The 27925-nt window shown below is 37.3% G+C and overlaps 1 protein-coding gene and 1 long non-coding RNA gene across 3 annotated transcripts; one reads left to right on the top strand and one right to left on the bottom strand.

The window, feature by feature from the left end:
• Positions 1 to 3213: 3213 nt before the first annotated feature.
• LOC6642468 (transcription factor hamlet) lies at positions 3214 to 27510 on the bottom strand. 2 transcript variants are annotated; one of them, XM_047010619.1, is made up of 8 exons: positions 27453 to 27510; positions 23029 to 23540; positions 18285 to 18416; positions 17911 to 18163; positions 11523 to 11667; positions 8985 to 9141; positions 4660 to 5655; positions 3214 to 4590 (listed from the first exon to the last, which is right to left on the bottom strand). In XM_047010619.1, exons 1-8 carry the CDS (start codon positions 27478 to 27480, stop codon positions 3289 to 3291), a joined length of 3525 nt encoding a protein of 1174 aa, XP_046866575.1. In that variant the 5' UTR covers positions 27481 to 27510; the 3' UTR covers positions 3214 to 3288. The 2 variants fall into 2 exon arrangements, with proteins under 2 accessions (XP_046866575.1, XP_046866576.1); XM_047010620.1 differs by lacking the exon at positions 27453 to 27510 and adding an exon at positions 25709 to 25890.
• Positions 7519 to 9992, top strand: LOC124460200. Its single transcript, XR_006954137.1, has 3 exons — positions 7519 to 7728; positions 7796 to 9152; positions 9227 to 9992. It is a non-coding gene; the product is annotated as an uncharacterized LOC124460200 (long non-coding RNA).
• Positions 27511 to 27925: the final 415 nt, after the last annotated feature.

Here is a 27925-nt window from a genome sequence, read left to right as displayed (position 1 = left end):
TCACCTCACAGGACTTGATGACAATGTGACACAGTTCATATCAACTCTCAAGGATGTTCAACTGTCGGAAAACCCGTGGCAATGCAGTTGCAAGTACATCAAATTTCTAGAACATCTGAGTCAAGATTATCCCTCAGAATACGTGGCAGCTCTACGCCGATGCAGTGGGCAAGAGTATTGCCCAGACCCATGCACTTGTTGTAAAGAAGAGGTTAGCCAGAAGTTTATTACCAACTGTGATAAACAGTAACACGAAAACTATGAGCGGCGATCAAGTTCCGGCCTTCCGATCCCAGAAACTATCGCAATTAAACGTATTCAAACCGAATTTTTATTAAAATCCGAAAAAAATAATAGCTAACTTATGCTCATAGACGTTTTTCACTAAATGGGCTATAAGGAATTTTATATACATTGCAAAAATAAAATAAAATATATTCGTTTGGTCTTATGCATTATACAAGTACTGCATTTTTTTACATTTTGCAGTATAGTTATTAACGTTTTAAACATGAATTACGTTATTTTTTTTTAGCTGAAGTCATTTCATTACAAGCTAGAGTTTCAACTAGTTTTTAGGTTTAGCCATTGCGAAGTGAAAGTACGACTGTGAGGGAAATTGATACGAACTTGACTAGTTAACCAATTCTTTTGAACCTTTTAAAATCTGTCTAAGGTCAACTTAAGTTCCATCCTCAAAGAATCAGGAAACACATCTGATTGCCATCATCGACTATCCGAGTGTTGAGAACATTCTTCAGCTACACAACACAAAACTACTTGAAACCGACTAGCTGATGCCCACATTCGCTTGTGTTGAGCAATTTCAGTTTGAATCACTCCAATCAGACCAGCATATGGGACAGCATATAACCTAGTTTGTTTTTGAAACGGATTGTTTTATAATTTTTTATTGTTCTTTGCTTTGTTTTTGATATTTAAAGCAGAAGTGCTTTTTAGTGCTTAACGATTTGACATTACTTTAAAATGATCAGTTAGGATCCTAATTTGCTCAAAAGGAACATAATTTCTTATGAATAATGAGTTTGAGTTCAATTCCCGAAAAAGAATATTCAAAATCAAAGAGCCAACTCAACAATGTCAAAATCATTTCATTTTCTTACGAAATATTTCGATTTATATTTATTACTTTTTGCGTTGTGATGACCAAGACATTGGTCAGGTGTTTTTTTAATATCGTAGAAAGATTTGAGCAGATCAATTTCAAAATAAAAAAGTTATGTTATTTAAAAGATTTACCCGTGTTAGCCATATATGTAACTAAAAACTCATTTACCTTAGCAAACGATATTCTGTCATTTGTCTTGCTCTCTCTCCCACTCAAGACTCATGCAATGCAAAAAATCAAAAAGCAGCCGCGAAAAATCACACGTGTGAACCGAAAGTCGACGTCGACGCCTACGCCTACGTCCACGCCCACGCCCACGCCTATGAAGTGCAACAATTAGAAATAAAATTAATAACCAATTTTTATGCTCTTTAGACCAAATGGAAACCAATTTAATTGCACATTTTTATAGGTTTTTCTGGTAAGCAGCATTATAACCGCAAATCGTCAAAAAAAAGGTTTGATAATAATGTTAAAATATGTATTTATTGCACTTAGCTACTGTCTACTGTTGGTTTGGGTAACAAATAGTTAAGATATCCAATAAATTTATTGAATATACTAAAAAAAGTGCCTCTTAACAATTGTTACTCAATTTGTGGCAAGTGAAGGTTTAAAAAATGCCTTTTTATGTTAATCTTGATGCCTGCTAAGAGAAGGCCAAAAGCAGCCAAGAAATAAGAGTAAGAGAATATTAAAAAATCTATTAACTTATAGTCGATAATCCAATAGAAAGTGAAATAATCAAGCTGATGTAGGTTAACACTTGACACACTGAGCACTTTTCAATTGTTGGCGAAATTTGGATTGGAGTCGAGTTAAATTTCATTGAAACTCTTTAAGAACCGAAGGTAGATCATTTAGATACATATATGTTAAAGCTAAACTAGTAACCTTGTAATACTCTAAAGAAAAGTGGATTCCTTTAGGCGACTTTAGTTGGTTGTTATTACTTACTTTCATTACTTTGTCATACAACTTCCATCCTAAAAGTTAAGCTTCTTTAGTGTTCGCCATAGATTTAAGACTGGACTGGCTTTTCTTTGAGTCTTGTGCAATAAATGTGTTTATGAAGGTCCCCTCAAGGTCCTTAAATATGAATATTATAAAAAGAAAACCCAATTTAATTTATGTGATTGTTTCTTTTATTGATTTTTTCACTTTTTCATAACGATCTTTCTTTTTCTTGTATTCCATTTACATTTATATATATATATTTATATATATAATTTTGTATATTTAAACGTTAAGTAAATATTATAAAATTTATGCTTTTGTTTGCATTTATCATTTTCATTATTTTCATTTTGTGTTGTGGTTTTTTGAGAATTGCATTAATTAGCCCTATATGTTAAATATTTAAATTTACTGCATTTCATTTGATACATTTATATATGTATCTGTATGTATATGTATGTATATATCCTATACGTTGCTTTTCAAATATTCATAAAAGTAGATTGAATTAGTCATTATTATCAGATATCATATACAAATCGATTACACACAAAATTTACAGCACACATTCATAACTAGAAACTTAAATTTGTGGGCTAAATTGTACAATGGCATAACTATTTATATATAATTGTACATATATATATATATATATATATATATAAGATATTTATAAGATAAGGTGGTTTAGAGTGTATACATATAGAATATATATTTTTATAGTTTTAATTGTATAGTTTATAAAGATTACTGAAACATTTTTGTTGTTGTTGTGTTTGGTTTTTGCATTTGTTTTTGTGTTTTTGTTTTTAATATCAGCTTTTGAAACATTTTGCTTGTTGTTTTTGTTTTGTCATACTTCACCGTCTTTTTCCATTGATTGCATAATATCTACTAAGATTAGGTTTTGCTTTTCATTTTTGTTTTGGGATATATATATATAGGCATACTGTTTGTGTGTATGTGTGTGTGTGGGGGTGTGATGAAAAACAGGAAACTACTTAAGGACTAAAATGAATTTCCCTCTCGGAGGCACTCTTAAGTAAAAGTTAAAGTAAATTTTCTTCCCCTTTGGGTTGGATATGGGGAGAAGGTTTTTGTGCAGAGAACTGACTTTTGAATTCTCATTCTCTATTAATAATTAGTTTTATTATTATTATAATTATTATTCACTATAATTGTAACGATCCTCTGTAATTCCTTCAAGTGCTTACAGCGATTAGTTCATTGCTGTTGTTGATGCTGCTGTTGCTATTATTGTTGTTGTTGTTGTTGTTGTTGCCATTCGTTGAAATTTCCTTATCGAAATTAACCGATCGACGTGTCGATACCGATATCTGATCATCACTGCCGGCATACTCCTCGGTATCGCCATCAGCGCCGCCCAAACTTGGCGGCGTATAGACACGATTCATGAATGTGCGCATATCATCGAAATAGGACTCGTACTCGGCCTCAGCCGAACTGCGTGAATCACCGAAGGCACCGCCACTTGGACCCCCGGAGCCGCCATCCGTTTCGTGCTTCTTCAAATGCCGATCGAGATTTGTTTGCTGGCCAAAGCAGCGATCACAGAGATGGCAGCGGAAGGGTCGCTCCTTGTTGTGGATATTACGCACATGGCGCTGCAGATTCGAGGAGATGCTGAAGGCGCGATCACAATATTTGCAGGAGTACGGCTGTTCGCCGGTATGAGTGCGCAGATGACGGGTGAGATTTGCCGATCGTGGAAAGACCTTGCCGCAGTACTTGCATGTATAGCGATCCTTGAGCTTGACACTGCGATTCAAGTGACCAGGAAATCCATCAATCGGCGGGGTGCGGCCATTATCCATAAGAGGGGCTACATCGTCAAAATATGGTTCGGGCGGAAACGGCAACGGGGGGAACTTTAGGATGTTGTTGTTGTTGTTGTTGCCTGATTGAGATGATGACTTTGTCTCAATACTTTGCCGTCCGCCCGCTGGGCCTAAAAAAGGAAACGGACGTGGTGGATATCTAGCCATTGAGCGTGATCTGTAGATCTCCTCGATCAATAGTGGATGCATAGGCGTATTACAGGCCATGGCAGAGTTGATCATGGCAGCGGAGAGGCCGGCAGCAGTAGCCGCGGCCGCGGGTTGTCCATTGTCCGACAAGCTACTCATCTCACCACCCGTACTTGTGGGCGGTGAGGGCGATGGTGTGGGTCCTGGTGAAGCACTTGGCGTGGGGCTACTTGTTCCCTTGTACGATTGTCGAGAAGTTGAGCTCTCTCCCGAGCTGTGGGATTTGTGAAGTTTCGTCGGCGGCTGATCTGACTCAGCAGTCTCATCGTCGGCCTCGATACCCAACTCTGGGGTGGATGAGCGACTGAAGCGCAAGGCGGCTGGCGGCGGTGAGGCTACTGAGGAGCTGCGACGTTTGCGACTAACCGAGAGATCCAGCGGAAGCTCCGCAGATGTTTTCGAGGACTCCGCAATAGATTCTGTTGGCGGTGGTGTGCTGACAATATCAATAGATTTCTGTAAAGAGCAAAAATTATGTTAGTCTATGAAGATCTATAATTTTAGGGGAACTTTTTAGACACTTACCCGATCGTCTTCGATCGTTTGTTGCTCGGATCTACTTTCTGATTTGACCCCCTTCAGTTTGTCCTCTTTCTTAACCTTGATCTCCTTGTCAGCCTTCACCTTCTCCTTCTCTGCTTCCTCCTCGTCGTCGTCCTCGTCGACATGGGTGTCTTCTTCATCCGCTTCCTCTTCGGATACTTGAAGATGTGGCTCCGACTTGAGAGACGCCACATCTATTTTCGATTCCCGTTCGCTTTTGACTTGCACTTGGGCCTTTTCGCGATTCTCCATCTTGAGGCCAAACTGCAACTGCTGGCGATAGGCTGCAGTGGGTGAGCTTAAAGGCGGAATACTGCAGCCCATATCCAATTGCGGATGCTTGGGAAACATGAAAGGAAAATTGGCACCCGGCAGAGGACTCTGCGGGAAGAGTCCATATGTCGGAAATCCAGGAAAGAACGGCGCTCCGGCGCGGAACATGAGAAAGGGATTCGGTGGAGTAGTCATGGCGGCGACGGCTGCTGCAGCAGCTGCTGATGTCGATTCACTGGCTGCGTCCAACGATTGGGATGAACTGGGCTGTAGGCTTCCTCCCGAAACTGCTGATGGCACGTGCTGCTGATGCTGCTGCTGCTGCTGATGGTGATGATGATGATGATGCGCTGGCAGATGATGCAGACGATTCGATTGGCTGCGAAAGCTGCCCGTAGAATCACAGAATTTCTTGTGCTTCGTCAACGAGGTGACCGTACTGAAGCTCTGACCGCACTTGGGACACTTAATCTGCATTCGGCAGGTGGCATGCATGCGCTTGTGGCGACACAGATTCGAGAATTGGGTGTACGCCTTGAAGCAGACCTCGCAGGCGAAGGGCTTTATCGATGAATGGATATGCTGATGTTGCTTCAAGCCCGACGAAGTGCCAAATGTTTTACCGCACTCCGGACACGGATGACAGCGAGCTCCGACGTGGTAGGTGCGAATATGACGCTGTAAATTCGATGGGTCACAAAATACCTGCAAAACACAGAGACACAGAGAGAGAGAGAGGGAGAAAAAATTAAACAATGAGTTACGATTGGTCGTCGCTTAACGTTTGTCGCACGCCCGAGTCTATGTTTGAGGGAGTGTGAAACAATCGTGATCTGGTTCCAGATCCAATGAAACGAAACTGAAATTAATCAATCATCTGCTGCTGCTGGCTAAACGGATCTATACACACACACACAACTAGACAATACTCCAACTGAGATTACGCAAAAGGTAACAGAGAGCCCAGAGCAGGGCCTAGCAACCTCCACCCACAACAAGACACCTTCGTCAATTATTACCATCAATTGATATACAATTGTCATAGCCTGAGCCCATCTATTCAAACCTAGAGGTGATCGTAAAATAAAAACCTGTGATTCCAGATCTCGCTTGTGATTGATCGTTGGAGGTTACTTTTTCAAAACAAAAAAGTTGTTGCTACTAAGAAATTTTGAATAGCTTTTTGACACTATTGAGTTTCATTTAGTGGACTTTAAGGGAATTGTTTATAACAGTTCCGGTTGAGTTTGTTTCATCAAGGACAATCAATGGGCTAAAGGGTCACACAACAACTTTCGCATTTCGGTTTTACCCTCTGCGTGATGAACGAAAGTCCATCCCTAATAAAAAAAAGCAAAGTTACTTTTCTAACGCAATGACAGATCAAGCCATAGAGCCATTCATTTAGACCCGTCGTCGGTGGGTGAGTAGTAAGTAGTGTGAGGGGTTGGGAAGAGAATGAAGGTAGTTGTAGATAGGCACGCAACGTTGCTAGTTTTTTTTTTTCGTTTTTGTACCCACTTCAAACTTGATTTCGGTCAACCTCCACCCGCGCTGCCTTTTACGAAACTGTTATGCCTAATCATGCTGTCATAATGCGCTACGAATTCATATCAAACGATGATCGAGGCAGCCTTTTTTGTCTATGCCGAGAGCCAAGAGCCGCAAGACAAGACAACACCAACCAAGCAGCCAACACCGCACATCCAAAAGCAAAAAAAATAAGAAGAAAAAAAAGCAGCGGTTGCGTCGCTGCGGCGACATACAAGAATAGCTCGTGCTATAACTACATCAAATGGATTAGATTCAACTACTCTCCAAAAAGGCGAAAAACGCCACAAAAGACAACAACAAAAGCCAGTCGAAGAGCCAGCTTCAGCATCGTCGTCGGAGTTGGAGTTGGAGTTGAATAAGTGTATGTAGGTGTTTTGGCATGCAGGCACTGGGAAGGCTTTTGGTGGTGGGGGGAAGGGGAATAAGGGGCCCAACAAGCTCTGAGCTCACTCTGTTGATGGCTTATGGAATGCGATTGTCTTGTAAAGTGAAGCTTGGGCCATGTGGCGTTAGGATCGTACGTGGGGTCAACAATAAGGCGTCAGCAGTAAGCCAAATGTCTGAAGATGAGATATTTTTTTCTCTTTAGTTTACCACCAAAAGGGTAAAATAGTCACGGAAGCCATTGCCAAGTCTAAAACGAGAATGGATAGGATCAGTGTAAAATTCTCTTTCAACTTTAATTAAAACGTAATACGTTTGCAGAAATTTCATCAAGAGCCATTCAATTTGCAAAAGTCTTAACCAGAGTATGTTCTTTCACTTAACCTCGAGACAACATTGACATATTTTCGTCTTCCACTCTCCAACTTAGAGATCAACTGCAGCCTCATCGTGTAGCTTACCTTATAGCCTAAGCTGAAAGTACTCTCAGTAAAATCCCAATACCCAATAATAGAAAACATTGTTGATCCGTGGCAAATCCCTTTTGAAACGCTTTAAGCTTGCTGTTTAAAACAAACAAAGCTGACAGCTGCCGCTGCCGCTGCTGCTGCAGACTGTCAGAGTCAGAGTTGAGTCAGAGTCAGAGTCAGAGTCGGGCCCAATGCTTTTTGGACCTCAGCGAAAGTATGCCCTTTTTTGTATGCCCTCGAATGGTGGTAGTAAGTAACCGTAACCGTAACCGTAACCATACGAGTTGCCCCAAAAGATCGATCATCATTTGTTTAGCTCCGAGTGGCTCCCGTTTATGTCGCTGTCCAGATGCAGATAGAAAACACTGCGGTGAGACTGGAGGGGGGTGGAGGTGGTTTGAATGCGTGCTACTTACATGCCACCGAAACAATTACAGAGCGCTAAGTAAACTAACTGTAATGCAAAGACCGCTCGGAGGAGAGACGAAGGGATAGTGCGATTGAAATACCGTTCATTTGGAAATGTAATGAAATGTAACAAGGTGAGTAGAGAGGAAGGGTAAGAGGTAGAGTAGGAGCCCAGGTGGAAAAATAAAAGCCAAGAAAAGCCAGAAGAAAAAAAAAAAGAAAAAGCCAAGCCTGACGAACGACTCTGGATTCAACTGGGCAATGCGACCACAAGATTGTAATCAACATGCCATTAAAACATCTTTTCGAAGATGTCGAAGTCGTCGATGACAATGACGAAGTGCGACGCACGAAACGAATCGCTTGATCGTTCGATGGAATGGTGGAAAGTCTTCCAGCTTCAAGCCCTTTAATTTCGCTTTGGCATTCAAATGCAGCGCAAACAAAGATGAACCACCACCACCACAAGGCGGCAAGGCAAGAGAGACGACGAGGGAGCAACAAAGTTTCTTCATTACGGAATGGTTAAGTGTTTTGGATGAGTACACGCCCTGATTTTCGTATTGCAAGCGCGTGCGATCAGGCAAAGCACTCGAAGTTGAGTTTTTTTCTTCTTTTTTTTTTTTTGTTGTAAGCCAAGTTAGCGGCAGCTGTGGAATTGCCCGCGGCTATTGATCTGCTAGAAATCAAAAGTCTTTTTATGTATGCTTCAAAAGCTGATACAATAATTAATGACTTGGTAAGTTTAGGGTCCCCAGCAGCATAGATCAACAGTTGCTAGGCGGTAGCTCTTCATACGATTGATCTACTCCGACATCAAACCCAATGATAAGATCTTCAGATGAACTCTCATGACTCAGATGGCTCATTAGGCACTCGACATGTTAAAGATTCTACTCAATACAATTTCGAAGTGCTAAACTGTAATGAAAATTGGTACTAGAGAACGATCTCTCTTAATAACTAGACAAAGTTAATACCTATATTTACGTTTTCGTATTGAAAGGGGGGGTTGAGGTGTTGGAAAAACTAAAACTACTCAATTGAATGTTAATACGAGCGAGAGTTTACAAATTCCTAAAAGAAAAGTTACTTCTAAGTAACTCATATGACATTGTGCAACACTTGTGCAAAAACCATCAACTATGACAGCTCAATATTCTGTGACTAGCTCCCTCGCAAAACTAGTAGTAGATAAAATTTCCTTTCAACACTTACCTTGGTGCAATTCTCGCAGGAATATTTTCGTATGTTATTGTGTGCTATAGCTCCGTGCTTGATCAGCAGAGGTCGATGGCAAAAACGTAGGGAGCAAAGCTCACAGGCAAATTCACCGCGTTTGAAATGATGTGCGCCCACCAGATGATCGTCCAAGCTGGAAACAAAGTAAGAGACAGGAGAAAGTAATACAATTAGTATGACATTTATTTTGTTTCTGTTATCTTGTTGCCTGTCATCAGGCAAATGAAATTAGCATTCTGACATTTTCGGCGACCCACAAAACAAAAAGGAGAAAAGGAAAGAATGGAAATAAAGGCGGCCGAGTGTCTCAATCAAAGTTGTCATGTGTGGCAGTTCACACGCCCAGGAGAGGCTACCCACCAATCCCCCCGGCTCTAAGTTTAGTATGTTTGTTGCCCAACTGGGAACGTCGAGCGTCAATTAGTCAAATGATGTTCAATATTTAATATGCTCAAATGATAAGCGATCTTTGGGAACAGCTGTGACCAATGAATGGTCGCATTCCTTGCGTCCACGTGTCCTTGATTGTGGGTACAAGATGCTTATCGTTGGCAGGCAGCGACGGCGGCGTGTGGGAGGAGCAAATGTCGACAAGAGGCGGCAACGTTGCCTTTTGCTTTGCCTGGCTTTGATTTGCTTTGCTTTAGTTTTGCCGTTTGCCATTGTCATCGACATGGAAGAGTTGACGATATGGACAACACAGACACTCACACACACACACACACGTACAGTGGGGCCCAGGTCTCAATCCCAGTCCCAATCTGCATTTGAAGTGTGGGCGTTTGTTTGCTTACAACAACAACAAAAGCAACAGCAACAAACTATGCATGTTCAACATCAGATAAATGGCAAAAGCCAGGCCAAACCTGGACACGCAGACACCGCCGAACCGGGGCCATAGCTTCCTTTCCATCATTGGTGGCACAGAGGTTGCTGCTGCTTCTCATGTAAAATTCAATAAATCACACACATTCACGAATATAAGTATGTGTATCTGTATATTTGTATATAGCTAGCTGATAAGTGCTTCGAGGGATGGTATGGGGATGGGATGGGTTGGGATGGTGGCGGGGAAGTTTATGCCACCCACTCACTCACTATAGCGGTAAAAGTTGGCCAACTAATGTTTGGATTTCCATCTCTCTTCTATATATACAACAACAACAAAAAATGAAACCAAATCAAAGCTCACTTTTAGCACTTCAACTAAGCCAACATTTGCTACCCCCCCCCAACCATCCCTTTTCATTATCCATATAGATGGATATATATAGGAAAAGGAGTTGGGGTAAGGACGGGATATAGGCATTTGCGTGTTGCCTTGGCTTTATTGTTGTTGTTGTTGTTGTTGTTATTTGGTCATTTATTCATTACAACGAAAAACATTTGTAAATATTGAACAAAAGTTTTGCATTAAATGATTGTCACCGAATTGTCTAGGACAAAGGGACAAGGAGTTTCGTAGGAGCAAAAGAGAAAGCATCGATCCAAAATTATAGGGAACTATAATTTGTATACAATTCATTTTAATTTCTATATCTATTTCTAAGCATTTGTGTGGCTTACAAATACATCTTGAGGTTTCTAGGTCTATTAAAAAATAGAAACTAAATGATTAGCTAATGATTAACTAGTGATAGAAAGATGATCAACAAATAAAGCAAGTCATTAACTAAGGATTGAAAAGATAAGATAATGAAACATTAAGCAAGTATGAGAAACTTTAAAAAATCTTCTATAAATTAGAATTATTTTTTAATGATCCTTTAAGGCTTTATGTGGCATTAGTAGTTTCATTTTCAGGTTTAGTTAAAAATCCTAGCCAAGGAGTTAAAGGAATTGATAAATTTTAAATATCATTGACCTAAGAGAAGTATAAATTTATGGAAATACAACTAAATGCTTGTAAATTTGATCTTTTCACAAGTTTTTCTAGTTTTCAGGCTACTAAAAACTTAAGCGATTAAACTAAAGTCAACACTTGCAGATGGTCCAATCTAACCAACCATAAAAAACGAAAAAAAACTGAACATTTAAGTAAATTTATTGGAAATGAAAATAAAGACACAAGGCAAATCAAGTCTAAGACCAAATTAGACCATTTCATTTCATGCCATTTACTCTCACTTTCAATTCACTTTTAATACTTAGTTTTATTGGCCAACAATTATTATCTTTATCAACTTTTAATTAAGATCGCCGCCAAAAGAGCAGCCAACTCGGAATACATACTAATCGCTGTGGCCTGAAAACCATTTAGCAACATTTGAAAATACTTTTTCGGCACTCGCACCCATAATTCTTATGAGTAAGTTGGAAGCTAATTGGTAGCTTGTCTTTTTTTTTTCGTTTTTGATTTAGATTATTTTTGTGGCTGGGCTTAAATGCCAAAGCAATTTGCAGAGTAGACATTCTCCAAAAAGCGAGATCTCTTTATGATCTCTGATTAATGGCGAATAAAACCAAGATGATCTGAACTTGGATGAACTTTATAGGAACTTTTCAAAAACTTACCGTTCTAGATCCGTGTAGACTTTATCACAAACTTCACAGCGTATATCGAAACCGTTTTCGTCGTCAATAAAGTCAAGATTGCTCTGACTAATTAGCGATGAGTTATTCTTATCTTTGGGATATTCGTCGCCACTATAATGGGAACCTGCAATATGAATTGGGAAAGAAATTCATTAAAGAAACTATATAATTTAGTGATTTTTTTTAAATTTATAAAAACTTTGAAAACTAATTGAAGGAAGTTATTAAATTTCGATTCGTATTACTCTAAAACCGTTTTAAGCAATTTAGTATTCCTTTATGAACAGAAAATGCAAATCGGTTTAGATTTCGGAAGATAAATTCTACTTTCTATAAGATCACTTGAAGATGACACTGCACTTTAAGATCATCTTCAGGAATTCCTCAACACTCACACAATGAATCCTTTTAGTTGCTATTACACTTTGATAGTCCCTCTCTCTCTCTGGGGAGCGATCTCACTTAAGATTGGTTTATTGGTATTTCGAGAAGGAGGTACTTGACACAACCGTTCGGTTTGGCGTTTGATGAACAAGTGTGTCGCAGCGAGCGCATTATGCCGCCGAGCTAATGTTTTGTTTGCTCGCTAACAATCTGCGGAAGGACCTAGGACCACTGGACGCACTGACATATGACCAACTCCAACCCACTCACTCACACACTTGCACACTTGCACACACACACAAAGGTAAACACGCAAACACTTAACACAAAATTGGTAGCATTGACCAAATCGTGTGCACTCATATATATCTACATACGTATACAGCAGGGCTTGACGTTGAATAGATAATTGTCCTAAATGAAAGTAAAGCACCCCTACCAAAAAAAAAAGGAACTCTTGACCAGCTCCTGACGGGTGCCAAGTACACACACACACACACATACAATGACAATCCCAGAGGGAAATGACTACACACATATGGAGTGAGCCAAAGGACAACCACCAGAGAGCGGAAAGTCGGATAGTTCGAGCCAAAGAATGCAACTAGGCTCTAACTAAGGGATGACGATGACCAAAAGATTATGCATACAAACTACACATCCAGAAAGGAAGAAAAAAAAAGGGCTCAAAGGGACTCTCTCACCCCCTGCGTCGGCGTCGGCGTCGTCGTCGTCGTCGTCGTCGTCGTCGTCCTCACTCACTCTCGCGGTTAGGAAGTTCGGTTCCATTGGACTGATTTCATATCAGAAGTCATATAGCACCTTACTGACTCAAAACACATCAAGTTTGTTGCACAGGTGTTGCCTCTCAAGGCAACTTCACTCACCTCCCTCCCCCATCCCATCCATCCACCCCTTGACACTCACCTCACCCACCCGCTTTTGAGGGTGAGTTCACATTTTTGATGAATATTTATGTATGGGCCAAGTGCAAAGGTTCCATTTTTTCCTTTTATTTGGTGTATGTAATTGCTGTGCGTTGGTGCAATGTTTGGGTCAAAAGTTAATATGCAACGTGTGTGCAGTATGGTCAAAGAGGGCGCAACACAGAGACACAAGTTGAAGGGAGTAATAAGTTGGCATTTTCATCAAAGATTCCCACGTAAAAGAGGTTCCTCTTTGCCTTGAACTTGCCTGCTGCCTGCCACCTTATGGTCAATTGATGCCAGTGGGAGGAGAAGGAGGAAAAATGTAGGAGTAATAGGAGGGAGTTTTCGTGGGATAGAAATAGGGCGAATTTGTATGACGACAGATGCGCCACTTCTAGACAGAGTGTATCCTGGGAAAGTTTGCTAATGCTCGAAAGAAATTATATTTTTTAATTGTTAGGGTAGAGAAAACCCTAGAAGCTTCCTAAAGATACCTTTTTTTGTCTTCTTAACAAAGTTTTTACTGTAAAGGTTACAACTATTAGACAAGCTCATATGAAATCTTCATTCTCTAAGATTAACTTTACCCATCCTTCCAATAATCACAAACTTGGAAGATGTATTGAAACCCATCCAATCTTTTTTAGCTTCTTTTAGTTGTAATTCCCAATTAGTTAAAGCGGTCATGATATGTTATGACAAATACAATTCTGAAGTAAAGTATGTCGAGGATAGAAGTAAATATGTTTAAAAGAAATCTCGCAAATAGCAGAAGGAAGAGTTTAGAGTATTTAAAAATACATGACTTAATTAACGAGCTAATTTTAACTAACTATTCAAATATACAAAAAAATTTCGTAACCAATTATAAAAAGCCTTTCAAACTTCATAATATTAGTTTTCTCTTTCATATTTTTGTAGAAGTTTCTTCTTATCTTTTCCAAAAAGTAACTTTTTATAATCATATTCAAAAGGAACGAAGTGAAAATGTTATGAAATTTAATGAATTTCTTTACATTTTATTTCGATTTTGCTTTATATTTGAGTTGTTAAACCGATTTTGCTTTATATTTGAGTAGTTAAACCTGTAATGAGCCAATTACTGACTATGATAATATATATTAAAACGATGCTAAAGTTATAAAACATTTACAGATAACAATTTGTTGAATGTGAAGAGTATTTAATTATATTTAAAGAGTTTTTGAGAAGATAATGCGGCAGAAGAGATTTCGATTGTATCTAGTTTAGTCAGTCAGACTTGTTAATTGTTGAATTCGCCTAAATTTTTGGAGTAGAATCTACAATGTACTTTATACAAGATAAATTGAAACTCATTGTTCTCTTTTTAATGAACTACAATTTAAATTCCATTTAAAAGTCGACTCTTCTATAGAGATTAACTAAGCATATCGAATTCTTTAAGCCTTTTTCGAGATGGCTTTCAGCTTAAGACGAACAATTGAAGAATTTAATTGAACTTGCTGTATATCTATTAAAAGACTGAGGGTAACTTGACTTGAGACCAATCCCAAAATCAAAAATCGAAATCTTAGCTAATGTCACACACACACACACACACACACACACTCGCACACTGACACATTGTCGCCACAATGAAATAAAAGAGAGAAGTATTGGATGATTAATGAGTTGGCATGTTATAAAAAAATAAAAAATAATACTAAACAATCGACCCATGTGTGTGTCTATGTGTCTCGTGTCGCCTCTTCTGATCATCGTGTGTCAATTTGGGCATCATTAGGAGTGTTTGTAGTAGCAGCAGCAGCAAGCCAAACCAATCAAACTCAAACGTACCGAACCCTTTTTTCTTTTTTTTTATAAATTATATATAGATAGATAGATATATATTGAGTTTTGTTGCTGCCAAATCGATTAGCAGGCGGATCTAAGTTTGCAGCAGCCGTCGCAAGTTGTAAGGTGTAAATAATTCAATCAATCATTTGTCAACAGTTTTGGCTTCCGTTTAACACTAGCAACACCCGACGGAACATTCGATTCAGGGTCACTTGATGGCAGTCAGCGCAACCAGTTTGACTATATAATCGGCATGTCAAAGATTGCCTGCCTGCCTGATGTTATCCTGTGATTCCTCAAACTAAATATCCACCAGCCCCGACAATGGGATCTCTCTATTGAATTGTCAGCAAGGCTGGCGAGTAAATCAATCTGTGCCTAGTAGCAGGCAAAGAGAAAGGCGTGAAAGGATTGAGAAATGCATACAAAGAGGAATGGCAATTGCCGATTGATAACATATTGATGGGAGAGAGTAATAGAGAGAGAGAGAGAGAGAGAGAGAGAGAGAGGGGGAGAGAGGTGGAAAGGGGCAAGTCTGATTGTCTTGCAAAGAAAATCTAAAAATAATCAAGCAGATACATTGATCCATCTGAATGGTTCTCTTTGATAAATTGTTAATCAATTATTTTGAACATTTTTCTAATATGAATCAGAAAAAATTAAATACACAGAAAGAAAATACAAACAAGAACTGAATTTTCAGAGAGGGAAATAAGTTTAATGGAAAATAGCTCTCCAGAAGCTGGGGATTTCATTTAGTATGTAGAATTTCTTTAGTATAAGGCAGAAATGGCAAATACTCAATATAAACTAGAGGAGAAAGCAATTTGCAAATTTAAAGGGCTTATAAGAAGCCATTTTTCAAGAATCGGGCAAGGAGAGGGCTATTCAATCGTTCAAAGTTGTTTCAGTTGCTTTTTGTTTTTCATTTTAAAATAAGGACCCAAATTAACAATTAGTTTAATTGGTATAGATAGCAATGTAGTGTCCCCCTTACTTATTTCGCGCACCTTAGCAAAGTAAATCTAATTCTTCAGCAGAAATCTTTTTTTATCTGGTTAGATACGACCTATAGAAATTTAAATCCAACTTAGCCGGCTCGAGGTCAATCTTACAAAAGAAGATTATTTCTTCGGTATTGTAGGCTTCCCCAACTTTTTTCGCTTCATTTAGTTGCAATTCCCAACTAGTTGTAGCGTTGAAGACATGGTATGGCTATTGCAAGTTCTTTAGAAAAGTCTGCTGATGATAGAACTTGGTGGTTCTTGAAATAGCTATACAGACAGAACCTGCTCACCTTTTTGTGAAATGCCTTTGAAATAATCTTCTTTTGTAAGATTGACCTTGAGCCGGCTTAGTTCGATTTTAAATCTTTTTTTAGTTAATATGTTTTTTGAATAAGTCTTCAGAATTAATGTTGGATATATACTGGAAGCAAATTCTTAAGTCAAACCTTGCATTTAGATATATAGCAATTTTAAATATGTTTGAATATTGAACTTATTTTCTTATATTTTAGTTTTAAAATAGTTAAATTTTTCAATGATTGCTTTAATAGCTGACGACTTGGTGTGAACTTGGTTTAATATTTTTACAAAATAGTTAAATAAATATAAAAACTTTCTGATATTAAGAATAATTCAATATCTTATTAAGAGATTGTACAAAACTTGTTAAAAAAATCTGTTAATGAAATTTTTGGGCTTCAAGACAGAACAACATTAGATATTAGAAGCATTAAGATTCCAAACTTGGTCTTTCGAAATCGCAATTTTTCGATCGTATATAAAAGACAGAATATTTAATATTAAAGAATCGGTAGGAAAAAGGAAACACTAGGACCTTTTTTGTAAATCTTTTTAGTTCACCTTTCAAATCGGCTAATATTCAAACATATATAAGTAATTAGAAATTAAAATTCATTGATAAATTGGATTTTAAACATACAGGAAGGAAATCAGATTAGAATAAAACTCTTCGTACTGCTTAAGTGAATGATTATAGGAAATGCGATTTGTGTAATTAATGCAATTCATATGACCAATTATATACGTTTCGCTGAAGTAACTTTTTAAAGTCATTTGCATATGCTTCAGTTACACGAAGCATTTTCTTGAAAATTCCGACCATTTTCATTAAGTATTCCATAAATGTAACGGCCAAAAAGCATGTTTGAACCCCTGACAATTCAACGATCTTATGGTATAATTTCCTACCACATTTCGTAGGAGTAGGAGAGTTTGCTTCTTACACCCTTGCGCAGGATAACCAACCAGTGGCACCCTCAAGGACTTTGTCTGCCAGGCCGCCTGTTCAGCAGGCCGTGAACTAAGAGAAAACTTGCACGAAAATACGTTAAAAAGTCAAGCAAACGAGTCCTTCACAGGTGTTGCTAATACATTTGTTGTGTGTGTTGTGTGTGTTTGTGTGTGTTCTCTGATGGGAAAGCCAGTTGGGCTTTAATTGAAAAACCAAAAAAAACATGGACAATTGAATTGTATGGAAATGCTTAGCATATATTCAAATTTTAAGCTGATGAGAAACAGATTTGAAATGTGTGATAACCAAAAAAATAGTGTGAACACACACAATAGAGTGAATGTATCATAAATCCCACATGTTTATAATCAAACACGACTCTCGCTCTGTCTGACTAGCTCTCCTCCTCCTCCTCCTCTTTGAGATGGATATTAGGGATGCAATTGAGCCTTGCCAAGGATTAGGCTTAAATTGAGCGTGTGCCATTTTGACGGCCAAACACAATATATCGCTGACATCATCAGCCATTCCCGTTGTTTGATGATGGATCCCTAATGAAATTATCAAACATTTTAATAACAAATGAAAACATATGCGGTTGCCTTATATTGCATGGGCGCATGCGCACACATAGACCCAAAATCCCAGCCAACAAAAAAAAGGGTGTCTAACTACATTGCGTTCAATTGAACAAGGGAAGCTGCTGCTGCTGATGGTGAGAAACAACCCTCATGATGTTGATCCCAAGGATTGCTGATGATATCAGATTGCAGGATCCTGCCCTTTTATTCTCTCGCCGTTCGCTGTCTCGCTCGTGCCAATAACATTGTCACGCGCATTTGTGGGTCAGTGGTTCCATCATGAACAGAAGCCATGCGTTGGTAATTGCTTTTGCACCACACACATGCCAAGGATTTGTTATTAGCCACACCAGCATGGGATGCATTGCATTTGCCCCTTGATTTTTAAGCACTCACCGTTATCACGATCGCTGCGATCATCGCTGGGTAATGAACCCAAGATGTTATTGATAGAGCCAGCTCCACTACTACCAGGGCCTCCTCCTCCTCCTCCTGCTCCTGCTCCTGAGGCGGCGGCCAGTACGGCGGCTGCTGCCGCTGCTGCAGCAGCTCCTATGCAATTATCATTGATTTCGTAGGGAGTTTTGGGTCGTCCATCGACAACAATTTCACTGCCAGCATCTATGAAACGATTCGTTTCGTACCACAGCTGTTGAAAAATTTGAAAAAACGAAACAATGTCAATAAAATTGAAAATTAAGTTGTAATTGTGTGCCTTTTTTTGTTTGTTTGTTTGCTTTGGCTGTGGCACGTGGTTAAATAATACTCACATAACCGCCCATTATAAAATTTTGTAAATTAGCCTCTTCAATTTCATCTTCCTGAACGGCGCGTATCTTTTTTAGCCAGTCGACCACATCGGATGAGGGTTCCAGCCAGCCGCTAAAATTACTAGCATGAACCTGCATAAAACATACAAAAAAAAAACAGAGAAAGAAATTTAATTTAAAGCATTTAATTTAACAAAGTTCATAATTCTTTTTTAATCAACAAAATAAAAAGTGTTTCAAATTAAGCGCCAATTTTGTGAGCTCAGTGGCGCCACAACACTGAAGCAGCAAACTGGCAGCGCCACTGTTGACTCAAAATGAGCTGTTATGTTAACTCAATTTCTGTTATGGCAAATTAAGTAACGGCAAAAGGGAATTTAAAAGAAAATTTTAAGAGAAAATACATTTTATCTTAAAATGTATAAATTTTAATTTAAACTTTGTCATTTAACTGTAAAATGTAAATTGTTCGAGAAATTAAATTTAATCTTAAAATCTTAATTTTAAATAACAATTTTAATTCTTGCTTTCCTTATTAAAATGACAATGCATTTTAATCAATTTCAATTAATAAATTTTAAAAAATATTTGAAATTCTATGAACTAGCAAATCTTAATACATTTTTATCCTAGTTTAAACCAATTTTAAGGTCACTCTGCTGCATCTTATTACATCCAGAAGAAAAATTTCATTAATTGTATTTGTTAATGTAAATTTTTTAGGTAAATCATATTTAACTTATAAGCAATTATCCACATAGAAAACATCTTTCATTATTATATTATGTTTCAAAAAATTTAAGTGAAGCAATGAAAAGTATTTGGTCAAGTCTTTAAAAGAAACTACATTTTTTTTAATTCCAACTTTGGGAAACGAATATTTGTTTTTTTTATCTTTTCAGACTATTTATTTTTTGCTGATTTTATTATATAAAAGTCGTCCTATGAACAAATTAATTAGTTTAATTTCTCTTTCTTCTTATCCCCAAAAACAAATTAGTTCTTTCATACTTTATGTAAAATGTTTGTCAAGCTCTAAAAAATGTATTGAAATCTGTCCCAATTTTTAAATATTCGCATTCCTTTTCTAGGCATTTAATAATGCCTTCAAAATTATGTTGTAATAACTTGAAAGATCCTTTAGGGACAGGAAAAAGATTATTTAGTAATTTTTATGGTAGATAAACATTACTTCTTAAATAAATAATTGTAATGAAGTTAAGGATTCCAGTTCCAACATATCCCGAGATAAGTTTTAACGAAAACTCCCACCTGCTCATGATATTCCTCAAGCTAAGTCAAAAAACGCTGCAACTGGCGTCGCCCTTTGTTGTCTGGCCACAACACAAAAAATCAAGGTCATTACGAAAACAATTACTTAAAAATTCCACAAATTGTGCAGTGGAAATAACAGGAGAGAAAAAGAAGAGGCAAACATACTCCACCGATAAAAAAAAAGACCAACAACGGTTTTTGTATATAAAACAAAAACAGCGGCGAATGGGCAACTCGAAATGCAATAACGGAAAACCTAAAACCAAATACGCATAATTTGCATTCGAATCTCTTCGATTCAGAAAAGCCTCAGGAGTAGACCCTGTGACGTCGAATTCGAAATCGAGCATTAGTTGTTGTTGTTGTCGGCTGAATGACTTTGCGTATGCAGCCCGTCGTCGTCGTCGTTCATCGTCATCGTCCCCGCCGTCGTTAGCCTCTTGTCTATGAAGTCATTTGGAAAAACGGCATTTTACAGTTTTTACTCTTTATTAAGTGGTTTGTGGTGCGTATGTGTGTGTGTGTGCGGTTGAGTGGGAGAGTCTGGAGAGCAAGCATATGTGTGTGCACGCTCCAAAAATTAAGTTAACAACGTTTCAAGTGGGCCTTGCCCCCTGGCATATGCAATGAAAACGCGCGAGCGTTTTTTATATGAAATAAACTTTATATTTTTATAGGAGAAAAACAAAAAAAAAAGAGAAAAAAGAAATACAGAAAACGTCGAATCAAGTTGCGGCTTTCACATAAGAGGATTGTACAAACATTTAGGTTGAAATCTGAGTGTCTGTGTGTTTGAGTGTTTTTTTATTTTGCTGGAACTAACCACAAGTATCATCTCCGGTAATGGGAAAATGAAACAGGCCTGGAAAATTGTTGGAAAATGACTAAGAGGAACTTAAATGAAGAATTGAATATCAAATTCCATACACTTATCTCATGAAATAGATGTAAAAAAAGCTTAAAAGACTCAAGTTCTTTGGGAATTTAAAAAATCTAACAGTGTATTGAAAAAAATTTTTTTAAGGGGTCATTTTAGGATCTTTCACATATCATTTAAGGATATAGATATGAAAGGCGATAGATTGGGGGTTTTAATTTGAAAGAAAGTAGAATCAAAGTTCTTGCTAATGACTTTGTTTATTTTTCCATCAAATTAGAAACTTTTTAATGGAAATTTCTATTTCAACCATTCTTCTCCAAAAGATTTGAAGTCCAAAACTGAATTATATGATAAGCATAAGAAAGTGGCCGTTAAATTAGAATTAAGTACTTGTAAAATCAAGGCCAAGGCCTGGTGGAGCTGAGAGGGGTAGGCTAATAAATAACTAACTACCTGTGAGATCCCAATGTTCAAAATCTACATAAACTTATGTCAGGTATCAGGTACACTGAGCAACAAGACAAGGCAAATTCTATCTGTTAGCATAAAAAGCATTTCCATAATGCAAAAACCACTTTTGAAATTGCATCAATATTTAAATAGAGGATAAAGTGGGATCTTCCAGTTGCATAGGAAGCCTAACATTTTTGTAACTACTAAAAAACAAAGCAAATTAATCGATTATTTAATAAAAGGCAAAAAAATGGCATCCTTACTCTTCCCCAAAGTATCAGTTCCTTTTAGTACGAAATTCTTCCCAAAAATCAAGATAAACTCAAAAAAAGTTCATCGTATTCGTATAAGTCAATTGTCCATATATATTTCCAAATATTTAAAACTAACTACTCTAATTAAAAGACCTTTTAATGAGATGAACTATCGAACTCAATAGGTAAATTCAAGCTCAGTCAAAGGTGGAAAGAAAACGATTACCAAGAACCAAGACCCTTGATTGATATTAACTTTTATAAACAAAACGCTTCCCCCCTTAGCTATCTCTATAACGGAAACTGTAATTTGAGGCAGCTACTAAAGATAAGATCATCGATAGATGGATTTCTAAAGATAGACGAAGGCTAAACCCCTATGTGAATATCTGCTGACAGTTCTGTCTGTCTCTCTCTTGTGTCTTGAATATAGTTATTTGAGTTGTCTTAATCCCAGAGTCCAGTCAGCTAACAACATATGAAATAAGGACAAACATGTCCTTGCTACCGTTTCTATTCATAACTTTTTTTTTCTGCACGCAAAATAAATAACATGACACAGTCAATGAGCAAGGAAAATATTTACGCGCCAGAGATAATCTCGAAAAGTGTTGGGTTCACACACGGAACTCGACTGGCTTCGAATTGCCAGAGATCCATATGAAGGTTTTTGAAGATCGCAAGGAAATAGAGACGAAGGAAGACGCCCAATGTATCTGTCAAAACGGAAATGTGAACGAGAGGAAAGTGCGCTTGATTGTCAGGATCATCCACTGAAAAATGGGATGAGGAGGAGGAGAGGGGGAATGAAAGGGAAGGGATCAGTCGAGACAACGATGTCTGTTTGCAATTTTCGGTTTTTGGCTCGAGTGGCAAAACAATATTTTTCTATGGGCAAAATTTATATACCTGAGTGACAAGACACTAGACTAGGTAGGAGATCTCTCCCTATCTCACTCTCTCTCTCATTGATTCTCCCTCCTCCTTGTCCTCACACACAAATTGTCAACAGGACTAGGCGCGATAATTTGATTGGATTGTCTGTCAGTTTGTCTGTCTGTCTGACCGAAATAGGGATCGGGAACGGGAATGGGATCGACTGGGCTTAGGCCCAAGCAAGTAGGGCGCAAAAAGTGTCAGTTGACTGAATGACTGACTGACAATCAATCGAAGGGTTCATCGTTGTCGGCTGGCCGGTTGGCCGCGTCCCAAAACTAATTGGAATCATCAGCCGGCCTCAACTTAAGCCTCATTTAGGGGTACACTTTGTGGATTTTTCGTCCTGGTTGCAAAAATTAGCTCTGGCCAGAGGATTAAGGACATTTGACTGACAATTGAGCCACATTCTATCTCATTCTCTCTTCCCTTCTCTCTCTAAATAATCAAATCTTTTTCCAATCGTTTGATTTTCTATAGAAAACACCCAAAAAAAAGGAAAAAAAAAACGGAACTGTAATGAAAACTATGCAATTCGGTTGCAATTTTTGTCATAAAAAAATTGTTTGCCCAGCTCAGCTTTGATGGGATTAGATTTCCCCAGACGGAAATTTGAGATGCCCGCACGATGCTGGGCGAAAAATGGGAACACATGCGAAAGGCTTAAGTGTTAGGTAATACAGATATCAATGCCAATTATTTTTTTTCTTGCTAATTAAATGGAAAATTTTTGTGGTGGAAAATCCACGTAACTTATTGAAGACCATCAAAGAAAAAATGAGTTGCCCATGGGAAGTTGAAACCTTTATCATAACGTTTCTATGTGAAAATATAGAATAATTCGCCTATATGATCTCAGAGAATACAGAAGCCAGAGTTCTTAAAATTGGTATACAGATTAGTGGGGTCTTTAGAAAGATAGTAAAATGATTTTCTTTACACTCACCCTCCATGCCAAATGTAAATCGCTGGGCTGTTGACACAGTTTGACTGGAAATGGGCCATAGCGTGTGCCACTGTGAAGATTTGTCTTGGCATAGACGCCACTCTCACGTATATCGAGTTCACAGACAGGTTCGCGCAGGCGTACCATTTCCTGCAGGAGTCGCTCTGTGGTAAAATGCTCCATATTGGCGGTCGATGAGGTGGAATCACTCGCTACACCGTGACCAGGGCCAGGGCCTGGACCAGGGCCAATCGAGGGCAACGTTGGTGGCGGTGGCTGTTGGTTTGGATGTTGCGGCGGATGACTTTGTTGCTGTTGTTGTTCCAATGGCGGGGACGTTGATGATGAGGCACCAGTTGTTGGTGGTAATAGATGGCGGGCAAAGGCTGACGATGATGCACCCAAAGGACCAAATGATTCCGCTGGTGTCCTTGTACTGAGATCCAAATGATGGTGATGATGATGATGATGATGGCGCACAACACTCGGATCGTAATCGTCACCGTTGGAACCTGAAAAACAAACATCGAAAACCATTTATAGACATTAGAGATAAAGGGGATTCGAACACCCGGCACTTGAGGTTTAATCCGAAATCTTAATCAAACCCAAGCTGTCAAGGCATAGAAACAAAAAGAAATAGAATAGATAAAGTCTGACATGACAATCTACATGGAATTCTATCATCCAAAAAAGAAGTACATATATTTCCTTCTGATTTTGCAATTGCACTTCACAGCTGATTGACAGACATAGTCATAGCCCAAGAACACGCACTACTACAAGGAGCAGTTGTCAATGTCCAAATGACAGTCCATAGATCTGGACAAGTGCCTCCCCCTCTGGTTGCTATCACTCAAACCATCGCAACCAAGAAACGTCCACTCACTCATCACTTGGTTACTAACTCACTCACTCATCTATCTCTCATACAATTGGTCTTAGTCTTGAACACGGGGCATATCAGTACATTTGTTTCACCTGTAATTGTATTGGGTTACCTTATATGCCAGAACAGAGCAGAGCAGCCTGAGCAAATAATGTAGTCTAGATTTATAGAAAATATCTGTCTTTACTTCAATACAGATATTTCAAATATTTCAAATATTTTGTTTACTTTTTGATTAGTAATTTTTATGTAAGTTATTCACTTTCACAAATGATGTGACTTGTTCTGCTTCTGCCAGATAGATAAGGAAAACCCATTCTATGACTCGAAATTGTCAAATTGTTATTCACTTGACACAAGACTCAATGACAGAGCGAGTGTCATCTAATTGAAGAATGATGTGAGCTTCGATTACCCCTATTAATCATCTTCGCAAGAAGAAACCAAAACACTGAGATATCGATTATCAAAATCTCAATAACCTTGTCCAAGTAATTAATTACTTTTTGCTAAAATTTAAAGCCCAAAATAATTTTTTTTTTTGGTTAACAAAACTTTGACTAAGGAATTATGTGTTTATTGAAGAAAAAAACCTTTTAAAGTAAACTGTTTAGTAGAAATTAATTTAATCCTTTTAAATATGATTTTTTGAATTTTTACTTTTTTTATACCAATTTTTCATTGATTTCATTCAATTGTATCCAAAGAGTTAAAAGTTCATATATTTAAATGATCTAAAACTCTCGAAAATATATTTATTCTATACTACACTTAATAAAACAGATCTTTTTGATCATATCTTTTCGAGAGTTTCAGATCATTATACAAATATAAAACATACAAATATGTTCCATAAAATTATTCTTAAAAAATTTAAATAGACTAAAACAAAACTATTTTTTGTCATGTATCATATTGAAAATTTGATTATCCTTTTCTAAATAAAATTATTTTTGCAGATAATTTTCTATACTTAACATTTCGGAACACTCATTTCATTTTATTTTTTGTAAATTGAAAGATTTCTCAGCATAATTCTTTTGAAAACTTGCTGAAGCATTTTGTTCTAAATTTTAATCTTATATAAAAAGATTTGATATATTATTCATCTAAAACAGTGAACGAGTCTTAAATTTTTATTGAGACAAAAACTTTTAAATCAGATATCCTTCTCTAGAATTGAATATACAATAAACTTGCTTAGTTAAGATATTAACAATATTGATTAAATTGTCTTCTTTGAAATTCGTTTAGAAATAAACAATATTTTGAGAAGATCATAGAGAATACTTTCAGCCATTTAAGTGTTAAAATATCTTTCCGATTTTAAACAAAATAAAATTGTATATTGTAAATGACCAATCCATAAAGTAGGGCATTTGTAAATACTCAATGACCCGAGCAAAAAAATAAAAAACCCCGAAAATCCCCCAAAAGTAACACGCACAAATTACGCACCGATTATTGATTCGTTTTTGTAGATGTTATTTGTTTAAGAAATTGGGTTTGGCTTGGCTTGCACCCACCTACCTAGCCACCTACCGACCAGCTATCTACCTGTCTGCCTACTGCCTTGTTTAAACACTTGAAACTAAATCGTAATTTGAGCTGTTAGACAAAATATGACAACGCTGCCAAGTGCCCCAGAAGATAACGGCCACCAGAAAAGATACTGGCCAGTCAATGGTCAACAGTAAAACACAAGAACCCAGGCGATAAGTATCGGCCATATAAATAAGCCACAAACAACAAACAGACAGACAAACAGACAGACATAAGGTGAACTCGTACCTCTTGAATACATATCCCTCAATAACCTGCCGCATTTCGCACATCCTTGGCACACGCTACATATACATGCACATATTTATTTATCCAGCATCCTTGGCCCTTGAGGTTTCGGCCTTCTTTTTATTGGCTATTTGAGTTGAGTCGAGTTTTTGTTTTCTGAAGTTTGATTTGCCGGCCGGCGGCGTCCGCGTCGGCGGCTGCGGCGGGTTCACACCGTTTAGTGAAATGTTTTTGATGTGCCCTCAGGAGCCGATCCACTGCCTGTCCTCGCACCTACTCTCACTCAATGTTACCTTCTCCCCCTTCTCTTTCTATCTACAAGTCTTTCACTGCTTTCTGATCCTTTGTTCTATTATTCACTTTTATTTGCCCAAATGTGTTTTAGTTCTTTCTAAGTAGTTAATTGGTTTTTTCCTTTTGAATAATCATAATGTTTCTGCATTTGTCATCAGACAAAAGTGGTTACTGATAAAGTTTACAGGTAGTTGAAAGTCTTTTCTAATGCTATAACAAAGAAGAAAGTGTGGACTTGGAACTCTTCTTACAATTAGTCAGAGAGTTTTTTGTGATCTATCACAAATAGTTTGATATAGTCTAATTATATTTTCCTTTGAGTGTGATAAGTTTAAATAATTCACTTTGAACAAAGAAACTTATTTTTAATTTAATTGAAAATCTTTCTACAAAGTATTTTAGCCAAAGATTCTGAGCTGAAAACGATCCAAAAAGATATTCCGAACTTCAAACCTTTCAATTGAAATGAAAATTTCAAATCATAAAAGTTTTGGGAAACAAACTGAAGTTTATCCAAATGTTCAGTAAAATTAATTAATATTTTTCTGTTCTTTCAAATTTAGTCTCAAGAAATATATGTGTGAAAATCTCCCAAGTGAGCCACCTAAAAAAACTTTTGCGTATTTTTCACTCAAAAGTATCTATTTCGATTCATATGAATATAGAAAATATTCATTTTGAACAGTTTTCAAGGGATTCAAATTATGAATTTTTGAATTAAGCATTTCTGTAAGCTCTAATCAAAAATTTATAAAAGTTTTCTTAATACTAGTTTCTAAAAACGTTGAAAATTTGTTAATGATCATTTCAGAAGTTTTAACATTTAAGTTTTAGGATAATACTAGAGATCTAAAATATCCAGCATATCAAAATTTGAATAACTTTTTTGTTTTAGGCCCAATTTAAGATGTAAATGTCTTAGAAAACAAAAAGATATAGCCAGGATTCATCGAAAAGTCAGACAGCTTAAATATTTTATAAAGGGCATTTCCGTGTAGTCATTTGTTACGCTGAATTAGCCACAATTTAGATTAGAAACATTTGATTTAAAGGTCAGCAATTTAATAACGCTTAGAGACAGTCGATAAGACAGTAGATAACTGTGGATAGATAGGTTATCGACAAGATTCACAATGTTGTTAAACTTTATGGATCGAACTGAGTCATAATAATGTCAAAGTTTGTCAGCCCTTAATTGAAATCGAAGAAAAAGACTAAAAATGAATTAGGGATAGAAATAGTGAAGAATCTAATAAATCAATTTGTATTTTGATGCATAAACCTGAGTCATGAGATTAGTTTAACTTGATCTACATATATATTCCGAGATTAAGCAAAGTAGTTGCCATTATCCACAAGGTTGCACATCACCATATATAGTATATATATATATATAACACCCAATTGCACAATATTTGAGATAAGGTTGTCTGTCATCATTAGAACCAACCTGATATAACATATCGATCGAATAGCATTTTGCCGTTTTATTTTCTTTAACAATTTCGCGCTTATTCTTATTATTTTTTTTTTTGGCTTTGTAGTTATCACAAATTATAAATAAATGCAATTTTATTTTGTTGATTTTCTTCTATAACCACACACGACGCGACATGATCAAAGATTATGTTTTGATTTGACGGCCAACGCGGCGTATGCTTAATATGATTTTTTGTCACAATTTGTTAGAGTTTTATTTTTTTTGTATTTTTGATGTCTTCGTCTCTATCTGCCGGTTGTCTTTGCAAGACTGAATACCCCAAACGGATACGCAACGCTGCCAGCGAAAAGAAGCGCCGCTGCCGATAGAGCAAGCAAAAACGGCGAAAGAAAACTGAAACTGAACGTAAAACGAACCGAGAACTCTGAAACGACAGCGACGACGACGACGCTGACGCTGACGTTGAGGGCGACTGCAGCGAT

The sequence above is a fragment of the Drosophila willistoni genome (genome assembly GCF_018902025.1).
Source record: "Drosophila willistoni isolate 14030-0811.24 chromosome 2R unlocalized genomic scaffold, UCI_dwil_1.1 Seg167, whole genome shotgun sequence".
Classification (NCBI taxonomy): Eukaryota; Metazoa; Arthropoda; class Insecta; order Diptera; family Drosophilidae; genus Drosophila; species Drosophila willistoni.
The sequence above is the reverse complement of the archived record's forward strand: the minus strand, read 5'-3'. Positions and strand labels throughout refer to the sequence as shown.

Bases quoted from the DNA above. Each gene is read 5' to 3' on its own strand.
- LOC6642468 (XM_047010619.1), bottom strand. From the start codon at position 27,480: ATGCTATTCGATCGATATGTTATATCAG. The intron at 11,668-17,910 runs GTGAGTGCTTAA...TTCATATTGCAG, and splicing joins TCGCAGCGATCGTGATAACG to GTTCCCATTATAGTGGCGAC. The intron at 5,656-8,984 runs GTAAGTGTTGAA...TGTGTTTTGCAG, and splicing joins CCTGCGAGAATTGCACCAAG to GTATTTTGTGACCCATCGAA.